Raw genomic sequence first — 18,632 nt, forward strand, 5'->3', positions numbered from 1 at the left:
AGGAAACGTTTTTAAGACTAGAGTTAGATCAGGTGAAACATGATGATGATAAATAGGTGTATATTGTTAAAGACTTTAAGCTACTTAAGATAAACGTTTCTGGTTTTCAGTTAGTTTCCACTCATTTCAGAAAAGACGAATAACTTAGAATTATTTCATATCATTTCTATGGTGATTATAAGGTTGGTGAAATTGACCAACCTTGTATAGGGTTATAGTGTAGAAAGTAATAAAATTAACCTTTTGTGGAAAAAAAAGTTATTTATTTAGAAGGTTTAGGGATTATGCAAACAAAATTTGAAAGTTTTCAGATGAATAAAACTTTTTAATCTTAACATGAAACTCGCTTTTTACTTGGAGCAATCACCACTGACACCATATAATTAATGAAAAAGTTGTATAAAAATAATTAATCAAAAATTCATATCCTCACACACTCAGAGAGAGAGAGAGACAAAGTTTACTGAAAGCTTGCTAAATTTCAGCTAGATGTGCTAAATACTTTCATAGTCATAGTACATATAATATAACACCATAGTTGAATAATGGTTACGAGGTTATGTTATGTAAAATAAGCAAGCTCATTGTGATAAGATGAATTGCCATGGATTATAAAAATGGCTCAATTCATTCCCAATCACCTAAACATTAAATGTGAAATTACAAACCTTATACGAGCAATAGTGACAAGTTTTCTTTATGACCTGTAAATAATAACATTCTTATTGTTACTGTTTAACTTGTAGTGAACCATAATTTATTTTATAATCTTCAATCAACAATTTACAAACTTGTATTTCACTATTTTTTCAGGTAAACTAGCATTCCCTACAGTTTCTGATTTAAATACCAGGTTACGAAGGGTCATAACAAGTTATCAGAGAACACACAAGAAAGAAGAACTAAGACTAGCACAAAGAGCAAGGGTAAGTGCTAGTTTCTTTTTGAAATAAAAAAATATTCTCTATGTATCATTTGGGTTTTAGTAAATTTCTGTATGACATGGAAATTTCATAAACTCTGGTATAAATTGAAATTTTCAGGTTCTGTATCTTTTTAAATCTTTATCATTACTGTAAAATGAAATGAAAAAGGAACTAGAACATACAGAATCCAACATATATTTTATATTTTGATTTCAATAAATTTTGAAATTGTAGATACCATGATGTATTTAAAGTTATTAAAAATTGTTACTGGGTTGATTGTTTTAGCTCAGATCAATAGGTAGCTTCATTTGATCAGAAGTTAATATTGATTACTGACTACTTAAAACATTTGTAGTTAATTGTATAAATTTATTAGCAAAAGTAATGTAGAGAACACATCTTAAAAGTGTTATATTTGTTTAAAAGTGTGTGATTAAGAAACTTACAGATTTTTTGTCCTGTTGTTAATTCCATCCTGTCACCCAGGATGAACCAATGGTGAGGGAACTTTTCTTTGTTTCTGTGTTTGAAATTTTCTGTATTTCTCTTGGCTGGAACGAATTACCAAGCAGCATATGTTCTTACTAATTCTTGTTTGCTTATCGGTATGGCAAGCTGTCTTTAACAGCACATTACAAAGCTTAAATACTACTTTTTTTTGCTTTTTTTTTTTTTCTTTGCTCACAAGAACTAGTTCTGTATATTGCATGTTCTGAAGGTTAGGTAGCTGTATATCTTAAGATAATGTATTGGATTTTTAAACCTATTTTATATCTCATTTTAAAGTTTGAAATTTAGGTATTAGTTTGTAAAACTTTTTAAAGTAAATTAATATTCAAATTGTGAACAGCATTTCAAAATTATAGTTGCATGATGGTATAATAAAATAGTCTAGATATTTTATAAAGTATATTGTAAAACAAGTTTGAACTGAATTTTTAAAATAAAGATAGTGTTTATTGGTATAAATTATATACTTTAGATATTAAAATGTTCAAACATTGTTTGTGTAATAATAGAAATCTTTAATTAAAATAATCAAACTAACTGGTATTGAACTTAAAACTGGCTTTTTGAAGAATGGACCAAGTATATATTCATCCAATCTGTATATTGTATTATCACAAATTAGTTCAGTAAGTTTCAGTTTTATCTGTCCACATGTCAGAACTAAGATAATTACCTCATTAAAAGCTATTTTTTTAGCTATACATTTTTGATTTAGTGTGTTGTTTATTATCCAGAAATGTTCTTGAATTGCCATGTTTAATGACATAATTGATATTTTCATTATTTGTTGACTTCTTTTCACTAATCCTGGTTTTCTTTCAACTCGCATAGTAAGCAACAATTCTGAAAAAAACTTAAATTTCTGCATGTTGTTCTCAACATTGTAGATCTAAAGTTAATAAGATTTTACTGTTGTTCCATCAGAATAAGCTGAAACTCAGTAATTCTTAATACCTGCTCAATATCTTCTAATGATTTTATTTAATTAAAATATAAATATTTTAATGTTTGGGAAAGATTTATCTTGCAAACTAAACCTGTAAATATATCATTTCTTAAGAGTGATATTTTTAATATTTGTGTGAGAATTTTTTTTAATAATTTGCAGTACTTTAAAAGCTGAGAGGGAAACATACTTTATGCAGTTCTGTATTATTTTTTACATGTACAGAAGTTAATGTTTCATTCTGTTTACTATGGAACTGGAAACTAAGAGTTGCAGTTTTAAAAGTGGATGATTTTCAAGACTTGCTTTACATCTAACTCAAATATTGGTTTTATTTTTATTGTAGTACACAATAAGTATTGAAATTTATTGCCTGTGTGTAATTGTCTTTCAAAAACTACAGTGATATAAGGTATTTAACTTGAAATATTTTCCCATGCATGTCATCATAACATGTACCAACTTTATAGATTACAGAAAAGAATTTCCAATTATTTTTTATTGTTTCAGAACAATGGTCAGTCAAATAATGCATAATTCTTTCCTGAAATAATAATTGTGTGTTCTGAAAATGATTTGGTGTGCTTTCCCAGCTATTTCCAAATCTTGATATTTTGTGCAGAAATTATACAAAGTGTTTCTTAGTTTAGTTTTTTAATTTCCATCAAAATGTAGTTCAGTACACTCGTGGAATAGAATTGTGGATTGTGTTTTATGACAAAAAGAAACCCCTTGCCAAACATCATTTTAAGGCAATGAGAAAGGATTTACTCATGAATTTCATCTTTTTTTATTGTATTTTTCCTGATTGTCCTGTCCTTTGTCATTTTGTTTGGAATTGTTTATTGACTACAAGAATCCTACTATCAAACAAATATTTGTCCAGTTTCTTTTGAGATCATTTTTTATCAACCAGAGGATGTAATAGGCAGTGATCAATTTTCTAACTCTAAATGTTTAGTACATTTCTTTTTTTTTTTAATTTTATAGTTCCCCAGGTTTACTTTTCCATTCAGAGACTGCTATGGTGGAAGCAAAAAACAGAAAAATATAGTTAAGGTAGAGGACTTTTGACATACAATGGGAAGAGATATTTAGATTTCTCACAAGGGATGGTATATCATTTGATTTGGCTACCTTGTGAACTGTTTCTGAAAAATTACCTTATGGAATATTAATACTACTACTTGTTATGACACTTGAAATTGTTCAAGGTCATGCACTAAATAAAGCAAATTCCATATTTTTTTAATTATTTTCATAGTAGTGTAAATCAATTATGTGTTCTATTGTGGACTAGAATGATAAATTGCCTCTCTTTTGGATGTTGTCCATCTTTTACCATCCAGTAAGATTTCTGTTCTCTTATTTCACATCTCCATATCTTGAAGGTTGGTGAGAAATTATTGCTCAATTTCTGGCAACCACAACCTGAAGGATCTGGTTGAAATTTTAGTTTTAAAGACAGTACTCATTTCTACAAATGATACCACTACATATCTATTAACCAGAAACAGCATGTTTAACATCAAAATGGCAGAATCTCTGATGGTTTGAATACCTTTGAGTTTCTTAACAAACAGTTTTCTTTCAATTATGTAAAGTTCACAGTGTTTGTGAAATGGAGTGTTGGAATATTTGACCCTTAAAATATGTTTTCCTCTTGTTAGATTTTAAAGGATATAATTTTTTTTGTAATTGCTCCTATAATGAGAATGTTTTCAAATATTTTTTACCATCTGTGAACACCAGTTTATGAACTTCATATCCAGATCATTGAAGGTGTAGATTTTCACTTTTCAACATTTTTTATGTTGGCTGCAATGTATTATAATAGGAAATACATCAGAGATTGTTAAAATTACATTAAAAGTAACCTTCAGTATGTTGAGATTCTCTGGCATTGCTGGAAATATATGAAATTGATTTTGGAATGGTAACTATGAATTGTAAATATTACTCCAGACATCAAACACCATAAAAGGATGATGAACTCTATTGATTGGGATAATTATCTTTTGTTGAACATCTATATTTCTAATGTTAAGTGTATCTGTCAGCTCTTATTATCTGTGAAGTTTGTTGATCGATTGTAGTTTGTTAAAACAAATTGTTCCATGGGGATTTTTAAGCATATGGAATATTGTTCCTTGCTTAAGTAGAATGAATGAGTGAACAAGCAGTCAAGTTATTCTTGTCATGCAACTTTCATAAACAAAGTAATGCCAAATTAAGGCATGCTTTTGGCATGGAGTGATTTAATTGGAATGGGAAGTGATGATGTTTCCACTTCTTCATGTGACATTAATATCAGTACACTAAGTGTACTCTTATTTTTTCTAAAGTGATTTATGTACCATTTTAACATATGGCTAGATATGGCTTTGTTTTGTTGTAGCTAAATGATAATAAAGTAAGGTTATGATGATTTTTGAAATAATTGTTTTTGTGATATTGGATTAAATAATTGTTGATTAATTTGAATCCATCATTACAAAATATGACCAAAGGTATAAAAATCATTAAAACTAAGAAGTAGGAACAGCATAGTAAACACATTATACCATTTTCTAGAAATGGCCCATCTGCATATGTATTGTATTATATGAATGATTTTTAAAAATGAAGTTAAGCATGTATGACTTGCATCTCTTGTGACTAAGAATTACCACAATAATATAGTATAATTGGATATTTCATCATTGTAAAACTTGTTCATATGCAAACAAAATGATCAATTCTGAATAGAAACAATTTTCAATTTTGTGATTTTTAAGTTAGTATCTGTGGGATATTGAATAAGGTTCTATTAGTTGAGTAATTGTTACAGTCTTACAATAAAGCATATTCTCATTGTAGTCATTATATTTAACATGCTTGTTAGGGCTAAGATTATCTAAGATTACAGTTCAAGTCCCTTTACCAAAAATGTAACTTATGTATGCCAGCAGTCTGCCTGATGTTAAGTCAAGTTGCTTTAAAATTTTGTCTGGAAGATTAAACCAGACAACAACTAGACAGTTTTTGGAAGCTGATTTCACTGATGTTTATAATTTAGTTAAAGCAAAGCACTTGCACTGATAGTAAAATAGAGACTTGGCCATTATTAGCAGACAGACATTTTAAATACTGAATAAATTCTGCATGTGAATTCAGTAAAATGTTCTATAAAAATCTGTCAGCAATTCAAGAGAGTAATCACATAAATTTTATAAACTGGTGAAGAAGAATGAAAAGTTAAATTTTAATGCAATGCTTTTATTGTGTGTTTGCTCTAATTCTGTTTACATGTTTATACTATAAATTAGTAAGTAAATATCTCTACTTTTTAATTCGGGTGTTCCTTTTTACATACATTTACATTTTTTATTACAGTCTCCTAGAAGCCAAACAATAGTTGGTAATTTTATAAAACTTTCAAATAAATATTATTTTAACTGTTACCCTCACCTTGTTTACAACTATAGAATAAATGACCCTGGTGTTAAGAAACTTGTGTATAGTTTTTGTACTTTGTTTGAAATTGTGTAAAATATGCAACTCTTTAAGATCAACTTAATAATATTTGAGTTAATTTGTATAAAATCATAAATATGGGAGTTCTAATTAAAACTACTGTAATGACCACATTAACTCTTCTGAGGCCATTATATTGTGATTAAGAATGAAATTAATATATGTATGTATGAATATTGAAAATAGGTATTTTCATGAGGTTTATGAAAAATTAATTTTATCTATTATATACATATTGAGATGATTTATCCTAGACTTCAGCAACTGATATCTTTTCTTGATGTATGTTAACCAGTAGTTTTGTGGTTAAGATTGCTGAAAACTTGTTAGTTTAGTGTAAGTTACATTATGAATTAGGATAAACTCTTACATATTTCCATGCTCTAAAGCTCTCATTTTTAACAAATCAAAATTCAGAATCTTTAATAACAAAAAATATGCACATGTGCAGGTTTATTCATGAATGTTTGTTTGATGAGTAGTCTGTATAATTAGAAACTGTTAGCACATATACAACAAGAGTATTTGGTCTTTGTAAGGCTATTTTGTATTTTTTAAAAGTTGTGTGAGATGTTGGCCTTTACTATTACCAAATGGCAACTTATTCCATAGCTTTAATCACCTTCTTAGGTGTATAAAACTATCTTAACTGAAGACTAGTTTATTTTTTTCCAAATTTTAAACCAGTGTGTGTATGTCTTGTTTCCATAATTCAGACCAGAGAAATTGGGAATCTCTTTCATTGAGCTACCCAAATAATCTTGTAATCTTCTCAATGATTGTTATCCTTCTTTTCTCAAGAGAATAGATATTAACCTATCCTCTTCTGTCTCCTGCATTATCCTAGTAGCTCTCCTCTGAACTATTTCCAATAAGTCATTATTCTCTTTTAAATAAAACTATTCAGTACTATACAGAGTATTCCAGTTGAAACCTAAGTAGCAATTCATGTATAAATAATAACCTCTTCAGTCTCACGATCAGTACGCAAACTTAACTACGAGCAACTCATGCCTTGAGGGTTTGAATGGCTTATCCACAACAGTCCAAGATCATTTTCTTTAGTTAAACAGTTTAATAATTTTCCCATGTATAGCAAGTATATGATTACTTTGTACTTACTAAAAGTAAAGGTCATTTGCTTAATTTTGCAATCAATCCAAGCCATTCTGTTCTACCTCAACATCCTAAATACAGCTATAAATACCTAAGAGTTTAATGCAATCAGCAAAATTCACTAATTTTGCTCCTAACATTCAACATTGAAAATAACGAAAAGAGGAGGACCAAGTACTGATCCCTTAGTCACAGTACTAATAACAGTGATCGAATATGACTGTACTCTTATTAATCCTTTCTTAGCTGGCAAACATCTTTCAAGTGTTGAGTGCACATCTGCATATCAGATTTTTAAATTTAAGTATAAAGAATTTTAATTATAAATATTTCAGTTAAAACTATTTTAGATGTATATTATGTCACTTTATGAGACATTTAGTTAATGTAATTCACAAAAAAATCAAAAACTGTTGAACTTTGCAGTTGTTTGCAACTGAAGAATTTTGTCTGTAAACAATAGATGTAAAATAAAGTAGCAAATGGTTGCATGTCTAAAATTGAACTTACTGAAGAACATTTAAAACGATTTAAATTCTAAAACAAAAATAAATATTTTTGCTTAAACTGTATCTCACAACAAGGTATCTCACAACAAGCATAAAAGGTGATACAAAACTAAAGTTAAATAAAGAACATTAAGCTGAGAAAAGATGCTATTTAGTAGTCTTATCCTAAGTTTACCTGGCTTTTAATTATGAGAGAGGAAAAATTAAGGGATATCATTATCATTCCCAGTCACAGTCTGGAAAGAATTGATAACCTTTTTCTAGTTGTCTCAGTCAACCTTTCAACTGGTTAATTAGTGTGCTTTGCAGACTTTCACTGATGTCACTTTCATAATTAATTTTATATGTTGCACAATGTAAATCTGAAGTATACCAAATCCACAGGCTTTCTAGCATTTAGATAACAAGTAACATGCTTAAAAAAGTTAATATGTTAGTAAAGTTAGATTTTCTTTCAGTGTATCTATATTTCATGAAATGATACTGTAATTTTTGTATTAGTCTGTTCACAACAGAAGTGAGGCTGTCTGCTTTGTAATTTCTGAGGTAGCTCTTATCATCCTCTTTGATAATGGCAGTAAAGTTATGTTAACAACTGTTCAAAATAAGTATAGTTCTTTTTCTGTCTGCTTATAACTTACATCAAACAAGCAAGTGAACAAAAAAGTTCATCTGTCAGTTGAATTGTTTCAGATAGTAGGAAGTGGAAATGAATGCGTGATAATGTGTGACATCAAAACACAAGTATTGTTTGTTTTTACTCATTTAATAAGTGTTAGTTTAGTCAGCTGTATTTCAAATAAATAAAATTGTGTAGTTGTGTGTGTAAACAATAGTGATACGAATGGAGAATAAGATTGCTTGGCTTGCAGTTGTATGCTTATTTTATGTTATTAACAAGCACACACTATTGTTAATTAATAACTGGTTTTTCATTTTTAACTTGTTATAAATTAAATTTGTGAAAACTTATTATTAGTTAATCTTTATAGAATATTTTCAGTTCAATTTTTTATATAAAGTTTACTTTATTAGTATTTGGGGAGAATATAATTATATTGAATATGCAAATATTACTTTACATTGAAAGAGTTTACATTGGTAAATTTTCTGTTCTAGTTGGAATCTTCTACTTATTTGTATTGTACACGAGAATTATGGGAAATTATTCTTAATTTAAATATTTTGCTTAATAAACTTTTCAGTCTATTTTTATAAAAGCTAAGTATTATCACCATGAATTGATATGGCAAGATTGTACTTTTCAGTTCATATGATAACTTTTGATTTAAAGCTAGAATACTTTTATTTTGAGCACAAACTGTTAATTGTAATGCACACAGACATTTAAAACTTTTCCAACCATTTGGTAATTTGAAAATTGTTCAATTAGTATATTATCAATTTTATTGCTAGCATTGTTGTGTAATATTAACATGATGCTTCATTTTGTACTAGTTTGTAGTAGCTGTGTTTGTTTGTTTTTTATTGTATATGTGATTGATGTATAAAGTTCATACAGTATTTTATGAGTATCAAGAGAAACTGCAGTGCTATTTACAAGCTGGAAGACATTATTAGCATCACAGAATTTGTGATTATTTATGCATTTATTTCTTATCATAAACTATTAGTGTTTTGTTATTTTAAATTTGAATGATGAATTTTAGAGATTAAAATTTCAACCAGTTTATTTTTCTGGTATGAAAAAATTAAAGTTACTTTGTACTAAATGAAAATTAATTTTTAACATGCTGATGTGAATGGTTCATATGGTATTAATGTAGTAATTAAGAGGTTATTATTTTGCTTTATTCAGAGGATGGAAAGAAGGGAAAAATTTGAAGCAGCTATCAAGGAAAGAGAACTGAAGAAAAAGGAACTTCAGCAAAGGTAGCTACAAAAATGCGTCATTTTTCAAACATAGAGGTTGTATAGTCGTAAAATTTTTATAATTATAATGCAATAGTAATTAACATTGTGTTTGAATTTTTATGTTTGAACTCCTCACACAGTTTTGGAGCTAGCAAGACCAAACTTAGAAGACAGACTTTAGATGGCCTTGTTTCTGTGATATAGCTACCCTAGCAAGGGGGCTAAAATGCTTCCAGAAGCTTGCCCAAGCATGATGAAAGTCTAGGAGTAGATTTCAGGATCAATGAACATGAATCTGGCATTAAAATGTGTTTTTGATCTCTTCCTTGGAATTTCAGGACACCAATTTTGAAACTGTTCATATTCGTCACTCATAAGCTAGTAGGTTATATAGTAGGTTCAGATACAACACACATAGGCAGGTGCTCTATTAGCATTTCTATACAGATTAGCATTTGGGTACAGATCCCAGTTGAAGTAGCTATAGAGGTAATTGGGAATAATGGAGGAACTTGATTGGTACATTGGGGCATTTGAATTTCTTAAAGAAACACAAGTATTTTATTCTGTTATTTATTATTACTGTAAAATATTAGGGAAAGAGAGAGAGGAGTTGAGACATTTTCTATGTAAGGCAGTTTAAAATATGAAAAGTTCTTTTATTATTGAGCAAAATATCTTTTGTAATAGTACTTGTTAATTATGAAAAATATTTCGTTCTTAAATATATTTTGTGTTTCTATTAGGAATTTTGGCTGCTCCCTGATGATCTTCAACCTAAATGAACTTTTTTTTATTGGTTGTCTTTTAACTTTGAACTAAGAGTAAACTTTACTTCAGTTAAATTATTATAGATACTGAATTGCTATATAAAATTGGAAAGTTTTAAGCTAAAGTTTAAAAACTTGTATTTATCTTACTAGTTAAGTAAATATATGAATTGTAAATACTTTTGAGGTTCAGAAATTAATATATATATATTTTATAAAGCTGTAACAGAAGTTTACAGTGTATAAAATGTTATATATTTCATTGAAGAGAAATTTTAAGTACTTGTATCTAAAATGCGTATCTTAGACTACCAGACAGTACTTGTTAATTAACAGAAGGTGATTTTTGTGAAGTCAATTACAGCTAACATGTTGTTTATTTTTATAAGCAGATGGTCTCGAAGAGAGGAAGCAGATTTTTATCGTACTGTGTCCTCATTTGGTGTGGAATTCAAGCGCAGTGAACAGAAATACGTCTGGAATCGGTTTAGGGCTGTAGCAAGATTGGATAGAAAGTTTGATGATACTCTAACAGAATACTTCAAAGCCTTTTATGCAATGTGTAAGCGAGTTTGTGGCAGAAAACTGACTGATGATGAAGGTATGTTTTTCTAACTTTGCACTTGAAAATTAGGGATATTAAGAAAGTTATATTTAATTTTGCATGTCAGTTTTCTTTTAATTAATAAATATAAAATGTAACTCATTTCAATAAAAAGCGTTAAAGAAAGGCTCTTGATTTTTTTTTTCCTTTTCAGTGTCGATGTGTCTTGCAAATTATTATTTTGTAACTTTCTTAACTATCAGTTATTAAACTGTTAACTAAATACTATGTTCAAAGATAATGCTTTGCTGTTTGATTTGAAATAAATATTTTAAAGTGTTATATTTAATGTAAGAATTTTATAAAATAAAATATAATATTTTTTTAATAAAGTAAAGTAGTGAAAACTAATTGAGAAAATGTGTGTGTATCGTGACATTTGCTCACAGGAATAAAACTGAATTTTTGTTAATATTGTGTTATGCATAATTCAATACCAGTCATTTCATGATGAAACATCTATAAATCTGGAAAGAGAAAGTATCTCTTGCTGATGCTTGTATACCTTGGAGAACTGAAAATAACTGGAGGTTTATATATATATACATATATATGAAAGATAAATACATATTTAAAATAATTTGAATAGTAGAAAACTTATTAAAAAAAAACTCTGCTTACAGCTCAACTTCCGTTAATTGTGGAACCAATTTCAGAGGAGCGAGCCAGTCGTTGTCTCCAGAGAATTGATCTCCTTAACAAGATTCGGGAGGAAATCTTGTTTCATCCAGAATTGGAGGAAAGACTAAAATTGTGCCAGCCTTCAATGGATCTGCCAGATTGGTGGCAATGTGGAAAACATGATAAAGACTTGCTCATTGGTGCTGCAAAGTAAGAATAGAACATCTTTGTTGTTGTATTCAAAATAGATCATGCTTTATGTAACATACTTTCACTAATCTGTCAATATAAACTTAATACAATGTGTTACGTGTAGGTTTGGATAAAAATAAGGTACATTAGCCAACTATATAACTTAAAATGTAGATCATCTTGTATATTAATATTAATAAATTGTTTTAATATAACCAGTTCAATATCTTTTTATGCACACACCCTGAGGTTTCAGTGAGTTACATTCAATTTTAAAATTTAAAGTACTTTTTTACCATGGTATATGAATGAATATAGCATGAACATGTAGCAAACAACTCGTATCTTTATAAGTATATAAGTTTTAAGTTCTTACTTTTATAAGGTAAAATATATATATATATATATATATATTTGCCCTTGTGTAAGAAGTGAAATCTCTCTAGCCATTCTCTCTATTATAATTTGTTTATGACTGCTCCAAGAAGTATGAAATTTAATGTTAATTACTTACTACTGTAATATTGTCATCCCTTGGGCAATGCATAACTATTATAGTTTTCAGTTTTAATTGGTTACAGAGCCATTAAACAGAAAATCAGACCTCTCTTGCTGCACCCACATCTTATATCCTCTTTCAGAAACTGCCAGTGGTACTTTCTGATGTTCAATACTGTTGTATTTATAACCAAGAGAAAACTAAGGTTTTTATCTGTCAAATGATGTATTATATTGCATTATTTTCTGTAAATAGAATTGTCAATTTTAAGTCGGGCTTAATTACCATGGGAAGCATCAGCAAGTTTAAATGAAATATTATTTGCTCTTTTTGCATGTTGTTGTTGTGTTCTTTGGTGCATTATATAGTTAAATAATTTATTTAGTGCAGTTACTACCATTAGTATTAAAATATAGTAGGGTTAAATGTTATCAACAGTTGACAGCAAAAGTAAGACTTGGGTAAGTTTTTCTTCTTGTTTTTCAAATGTGTACTTTATTTATTATTATAAAAGTAAGTAACTAAAATGTAAAAATAATAATATTTTGTTAAATTAGGTGAAATAAATAAATAAAATGTCTGTGTGGCATGTTCGTGAGCAGATCCAGAGAAGCTCATGTGTAATGTAATTCAATAGCATAAAGTGAGCAGCTTGTTTACCAAGTAATTTACAACTTATAATGGCATGAATAATATTTACAGGGCTGAAATGGTAGTAAAATAATGAATGTTATGAATGTATATCTGTATAGGTTAAATAAACAGTTTCATATTACAAAGTGAAATCATTCTCGGAAGAAAGAAAATTTGTTACAGATTTTTTTTCCTCAGTTGTTATAATTATGGTAATTCAAATAAATCAACCCTTGTATAAAGTTAAGGTACAGAGAATAACAGAATATATATAAAGTGTTACTGGCATAAAAACATTTAAAATTTATTTAGGAGGTTGTAGAGATTGTGCATATAAAATTTGTGATTTTTAAGACAAAAGTATTTTTAATTTTAACATAGAAATCAATTAGCACTCAGACTAGTATATAGAAATACTAAATACTCAGCTAACTCTTTTGTAAAATAACTTAAATATACTGATTTTATGTGTACAAAAGACTTGTAATGTTTACTAAAAGTCTGCCTTATTCTGTGAAAACGCACAAAGCAAATTAAAAGTTCTAGTATTGGAACAACAATGAGAACAAATTGGTTATGAGGTTGATTGATCTGACCAACTTTGTAGCAAGAGTTAGATACAGTTTGATAGGCCATTAAACAATAAAATTTAAACAAGTGTATACTGTTATGAGTTTAAAATTTTTAAGATAAATGTAGCGTGATGTTACAAGTTGAAGTCGTTCTACAAAGAAAAATGGGTATATTAGGATTTTATTTTGCCAGTTATAGAGTTCATCAAATTTAATCACCTTGTAGAGAAAATAACAGGTAAAATATAAAGTTTTATTGAAACAAAATGTTTGAAATTTATTTGAAAGGTTGTTGAGATTACTCAAATGAAATTTGAAATTTTTCAGAGGAATAAAATATTTTTAATATTAACATGAAAATCACTTTATGCTTGGAGCAATCAACACTTTGACTTTGTGTATGTGTGTAAATATTCATGGAGAAATTCTTAGTTAAAATACTTTATTGAAAATCCAAATTTTTCTTCTAGAAATGACTTAATGATTTGCTGAGAGCTTGCAAAAGAAAATTTTATAAAGAAACACAAAACATTTAGATGTTGTGGTATGGAAACTGTAAAAGTCAGTTTGATCAGAAAAGTGCTGAATGTTACACCTTAGTTATGGTTATTTTGTTTTTTCTTTACTATATTTAAAATGTTAGTCGTATTACCAGTTTGAATCAGATTGGACAAACAGTATCCCTGAATGATCATTTTTACTATTACAGATATGGCATGAGCCGACTAGATTATCACCTTATTCATGACCCCAACCTCTCATTCAAGGACATTCTTAGAACAGTGCACCAGGGAAAGGCTTTTGGTAATAGTAGTCAAATACCAACACCTTCAGGTAATTTTTAATAGTGTATAATATCACTTATTTTCATAATTAGATAACTTGTACCATGACCAGTAGAGTACAGTACTTTCTTGAAAATTTAAAATGTTAATTTAGTTTTTTGTGAAATGGTAATTATAACTAAGCTCTAAAAGAACAGTTACTCACTTTCTAGAAAAGTAAACTTGTTGAAGTAAGAGTAATGCCTGTGAAGAATGTACTAAGTTTTGCTTGAGATTCTATTATAGTTTAGTATTTAGATTTTTTTTTTTTTATTGGCTATGACCTAATTTCTTTGTGTTGCTGTCTAAAAGATTGAGCATAGGGATATAAAAGAAGCAAATTCTAGTTACTTGTATGAAATTTTATTCATGTTCAAAACTAGTGTGAGCTCTTGAATATATTTAAATATTTCAGCTAACCAGAAGTTCTAACTTTGCAGAAGGGACCAGCCCTGAAGAGTTGAAAATTAAAGAGGATGCTTATGTCAAAGAAGAGAAAGCCATCCCTTCAAAAGATGTAAAGTCTGAAGATGAGTTGAAGAGTCTATCCAAAAGAGAGAATTCTGAGGATTTACTCACAAAAGAAGAAAGTGAAGCTAGAGATATAAAAAAAGAAATATTAAGTGATGATACAAAAGAAGAAAACAAAATTAACAATGTTGTAAATAATTCAGAAATAAAAGAACAAGATGATCAGATAAAAACAACTGAAAGAAAGAAAGAAAGTCAGGAAGTTCTGTCAGAAGGAATTAATATAACTGGTGAAGACAAAGAAATACTTGAAGACCACTTCCTTAGAGAAGAAGCTACTGCATTGATACATAAAAACAAAACTGTAGAGAAAGAAAATAAGGAAGTGGCAGAAGAGAGTGAAACACCTTCATCCAAAGGTGATATAGAATCTATTGAAACATGTCTTGAGAGAGAAAGTACGACAGAAGTTCCAGGTGAAGAAAACTCTAACATACCTTCCTCTTCTTCCCAAGCAGTGGAAGACAAAAACCCAGAAGGGGAGACAAACACATGTTTCTTGAAATCTGAGACTCCCTCTCATTTAGAAGAGTTTCAGGTATTTCCATTTATAAGTGACCTCAAATTGATCTGCATAATTTTTGTAGTTATCTACTTGATTATGTAGAGTCAGTACTTATCATAATAATTTTAATATTATGCAGGGGTATGTGTTTATTCTGATTTTAAGAACTGAATTTGTTTTAAAAAAATCTGTCACAAGAGAAAGGCAGATAGTATTACTCCAATAACTTTGATTATAAATCCATTGGCTTACCAAATTTATCTAAATATTAAAACGTGGAAATCTTGCTTCTTTATTCCTTGATTTGCATGTGTAAGTATTGTAAATGTGACTAATGAAGTTTATTTGTTTGTTCTGAAAAAGTACATGTAAATCTTTAATGTTGTCTTTACGCTTACCTATTCTGCCTTTTTTGTGAGAGAAAAAATTACTTTTTTAATCCATGTAGTCACCTGCTGGTATGTCAGTAAGTCTATAGATTTACGATGCTAAAATCAGGGGTTCAGTTCCCCTCGGTGGACACAGCAGATAGCTCAATGTGGCTTTGTTGAAATAAAAGCACACACATAATCCATGTAATTGGAGTAGCTTATTCACGCTTGGATTTTTTTTATTTAAATGTTTTTAAAGTTTTGATTAAACACAAACAATTGTATTAAGATTTTGATATTTTTTTATTGTATCTAGAGTTGAATCTTATCTTTTTTTAAAAAGTAACTGTGTGAATCACATGTTTACATAAATTTGTTGAGTTTAAGTGTAGCTAATTTTATTATGAAATAAATTTTTTTACCTTTAAGTATAATTTTTTGAAGTTTACAAAAATGTGTATTTGGGATAAAAAAATCACAAATGCTATTTATATTTCTTTGCATAGGATATTTCCCAAAATGATGAGATTATGAGCCAGGATAGTTTCAATCTGGACTTTGATCATAATGAGCCAACTGTAGCTCAGCTGCTAGCCCATTCTTCAAGGAATCCTCTGCATTGGCCTAAGGTATGTGACAATTCTAATTATATCCAAGAATGTTGGTATGTTTTTCCCAGGATGTTTGTTTTTTAAATTAACTGATACCTTCCTCATGAGTTGTAATCTCTTATTTGTGCTTCATTTTTGGTACTGTTGGCAATATATTACTTTTTATGCTTGTCAAAGTAGAAAAGCAATAGTTTATAATATTTAGCTAGAATTTGTAACTTCATGTTGCTTGTGGTTAGAAAAGTAATTGTTATTTTACCTATACCAAAACATCTAAATCCAATGCACTCTTTTATTTTTTGTGTGATAATGTTATTTTTCGTTAGTTAATTTCAGAAATTTGTATATTGTTTGAACTATTGTTTTCTGTTCGTTAAACAGGATAAAGTTCTTCAAATACGAATTGAGCACATATGTCATGCTGTAGAAAAGAATGAATGGCCTGTTATAAGGCATACATTTATGCCAAACTTCATGATGATGGGAAGCACAGCTGGAGCATCTGTGACCCCTTCATCTACACCCACAGTTCCTGGCAGTGTATCACCAAGGGCTGTGTCTCCTACACCTAGCTCTGTAAGTCAACTCAGTGATGATGCCTCTGTCCCATCCCAGCATACCCCAGATCAGACACCTCTTAAAGAACCAATACTGCAAGACATGCTTATTACTGCTTCAGAATATGGAGTAGGAAGAGGTAGCCCAATTCAGCCTGGGGTAAGTTCCAATTCCTTGCTGCAGTTCTCTACTGTTGAAATATATTATTGATTTTTATTACATTGTAATTAATTGTTATCAAGAAGAAAACTTTATTATTTGCATTATTTTAAGATCTCATAAAATTAAAACTTGAAATATTTTTACAAAACTTTCTCATTGTATTGATTTAAACAGTAAATATTTATGATAAAACAACTAAAGGGAAGTACAAACCATACATGACTTGCAGAAATCATCATAAGAGACTTAAACTCAGTGTTATATTTTCAGGTATTGATTTCATCTTTTATGTTTCTATCTTGATAAAAAATACAATATTTCATTACTAATTGTGCTAATCTGAACATTTTTGGATTGGGTCAACAGAATGAAGCTCTTGGAGGACGTCGTAGGAGGAGACGGAGAAGAAGATTTGAAATAGAAGCTGAAAGAGGTAAGTTTTTACTCTTAAGTGGTTGATGTTAAATGTCATGTTAAGGAACTAGCTACTTATTGTTTTAACAGATATGGTCTTTTTATATCTCATGTGCCTAGTTACTTTAGTTTTTATTAGATTTGTTGCATTAACTTTTTAAGTGTTAATGAAACAAAATGATTAACTCACTTTTGTGCATAACAGTCACAAAGGATAGGATTTATATTCCCAAGAGTATAACTTCACCCCTTACAAAAATACTATCTTGTGAGTCTGCTTATGAAATTTGTATGCTTCTATCCTTGAGGTAAATCTTACTTAAACCACTTATTTAATATGTGGTGTAGTGCATAAGAGTCATGTGACAATAGCCTTCAACCAATTGGAGGTGAAACAACTTTTGTGAACCATAAACTCCCTGTATACTTACAATCATACAAATTTCTCTTTTCCTTGGCATTGCATTAAACAGACATGCTCAAATTTCTCATTTGCATTCAGTTTGTTTGGATTTCCATTTATTAACAAAACTTTGATTTTTGTTTCAAGAGTGTTGATTATTACTATTTTGAACTTTCAAGTAATGGTGAGTTATACTTAATCCAGTGTGAGTGATGATGTTACACCCAGGGGCCTTATTTTTTCTAATATGACTTCTGGAGGCTCATTAACTGTTAGGGACATTGTGGTCTTTGTTCAACATTTCGTGGATTCCCAAATATTTCCTGGGCCTCCTCCTTCTGTCTCATCAGCTGACATTCCTTCTCACCAGCTGAGTGGTTCATTCATTCACAAATTTAACCTAATAATAATGTGCTTTACGTCTGTGTAGTACCTGACCATTCATGGGATGGCATCAACTAGCCAAACTCTTTCTTGATTTCATTTTCAAATATGTTCCTTTTGTTATTTTTATTTTTTTTTCTATGCCTTTTAACTCTATTATTGACTTGGCAGTTTTAAATTCCTTTCTGTGCATGTTATAAGTTTAACTGAGTTACATTCAAAATGTAAACACTTTACTATCAGTGTATTATGAGCATTATAATTCAGAAGTTTATATTATCTAAGTTTTAATTTCAGTTTTATTGTAACGATGCACAAGCACTCAAGAAACTTTAACTTTTGTTTTTATTACTTGAATAATACTCAATTTACAGTGTACAGGGCTAGTTACCTATCAGTTGTTTCAAATTACTTTGCATCAGTTCAGATAACAAATCTTGTAACAACCTGACAATAGCCATGCCCACCTTCTGTACTAAGAATTGTGAATTCTAAGTCATCCTCTACTAACTTCAAGTATATAATTATAACCATTAGAAAGATCTAATTTTAAAGTAGTCTCTCAGTTGTTATTTTA

At 29.1% G+C, this 18,632-nt stretch overlaps 1 protein-coding gene across 5 annotated transcripts in view; it reads left to right on the forward strand.

Moving 5' to 3' along the window:
- Positions 1-18,632, forward strand: part of kis (chromodomain helicase DNA binding protein kismet) — a 149,091-nt gene that overhangs the window by 110,153 nt on the left and 20,306 nt on the right. For 4 of the 5 annotated variants that reach the window (XM_076497301.1, XM_076497309.1, XM_076497329.1 and 1 more), the window contains 9 exons: positions 814-926; positions 9,346-9,419; positions 10,561-10,772; positions 11,399-11,606; positions 14,002-14,126; positions 14,557-15,185; positions 16,030-16,152; positions 16,516-16,851; positions 17,221-17,287. In XM_076497301.1, the coding sequence (XP_076353416.1) occupies positions 814-926; positions 9,346-9,419; positions 10,561-10,772; positions 11,399-11,606; positions 14,002-14,126; positions 14,557-15,185; positions 16,030-16,152; positions 16,516-16,851; positions 17,221-17,287 (1,887 nt within the window). The remainder of the gene's footprint in view (positions 1-813; positions 927-9,345; positions 9,420-10,560; positions 10,773-11,398; positions 11,607-14,001; positions 14,127-14,556; positions 15,186-16,029; positions 16,153-16,515; positions 16,852-17,220; positions 17,288-18,632) is intronic. The other variant, XM_076497320.1, reaches the window with a different exon arrangement.

The sequence above is a fragment of the Tachypleus tridentatus genome, chromosome 1 (assembly GCF_004210375.1).
Source record: "Tachypleus tridentatus isolate NWPU-2018 chromosome 1, ASM421037v1, whole genome shotgun sequence".
NCBI classification, from domain to species: Eukaryota; Metazoa; Arthropoda; class Merostomata; order Xiphosura; family Limulidae; genus Tachypleus; species Tachypleus tridentatus.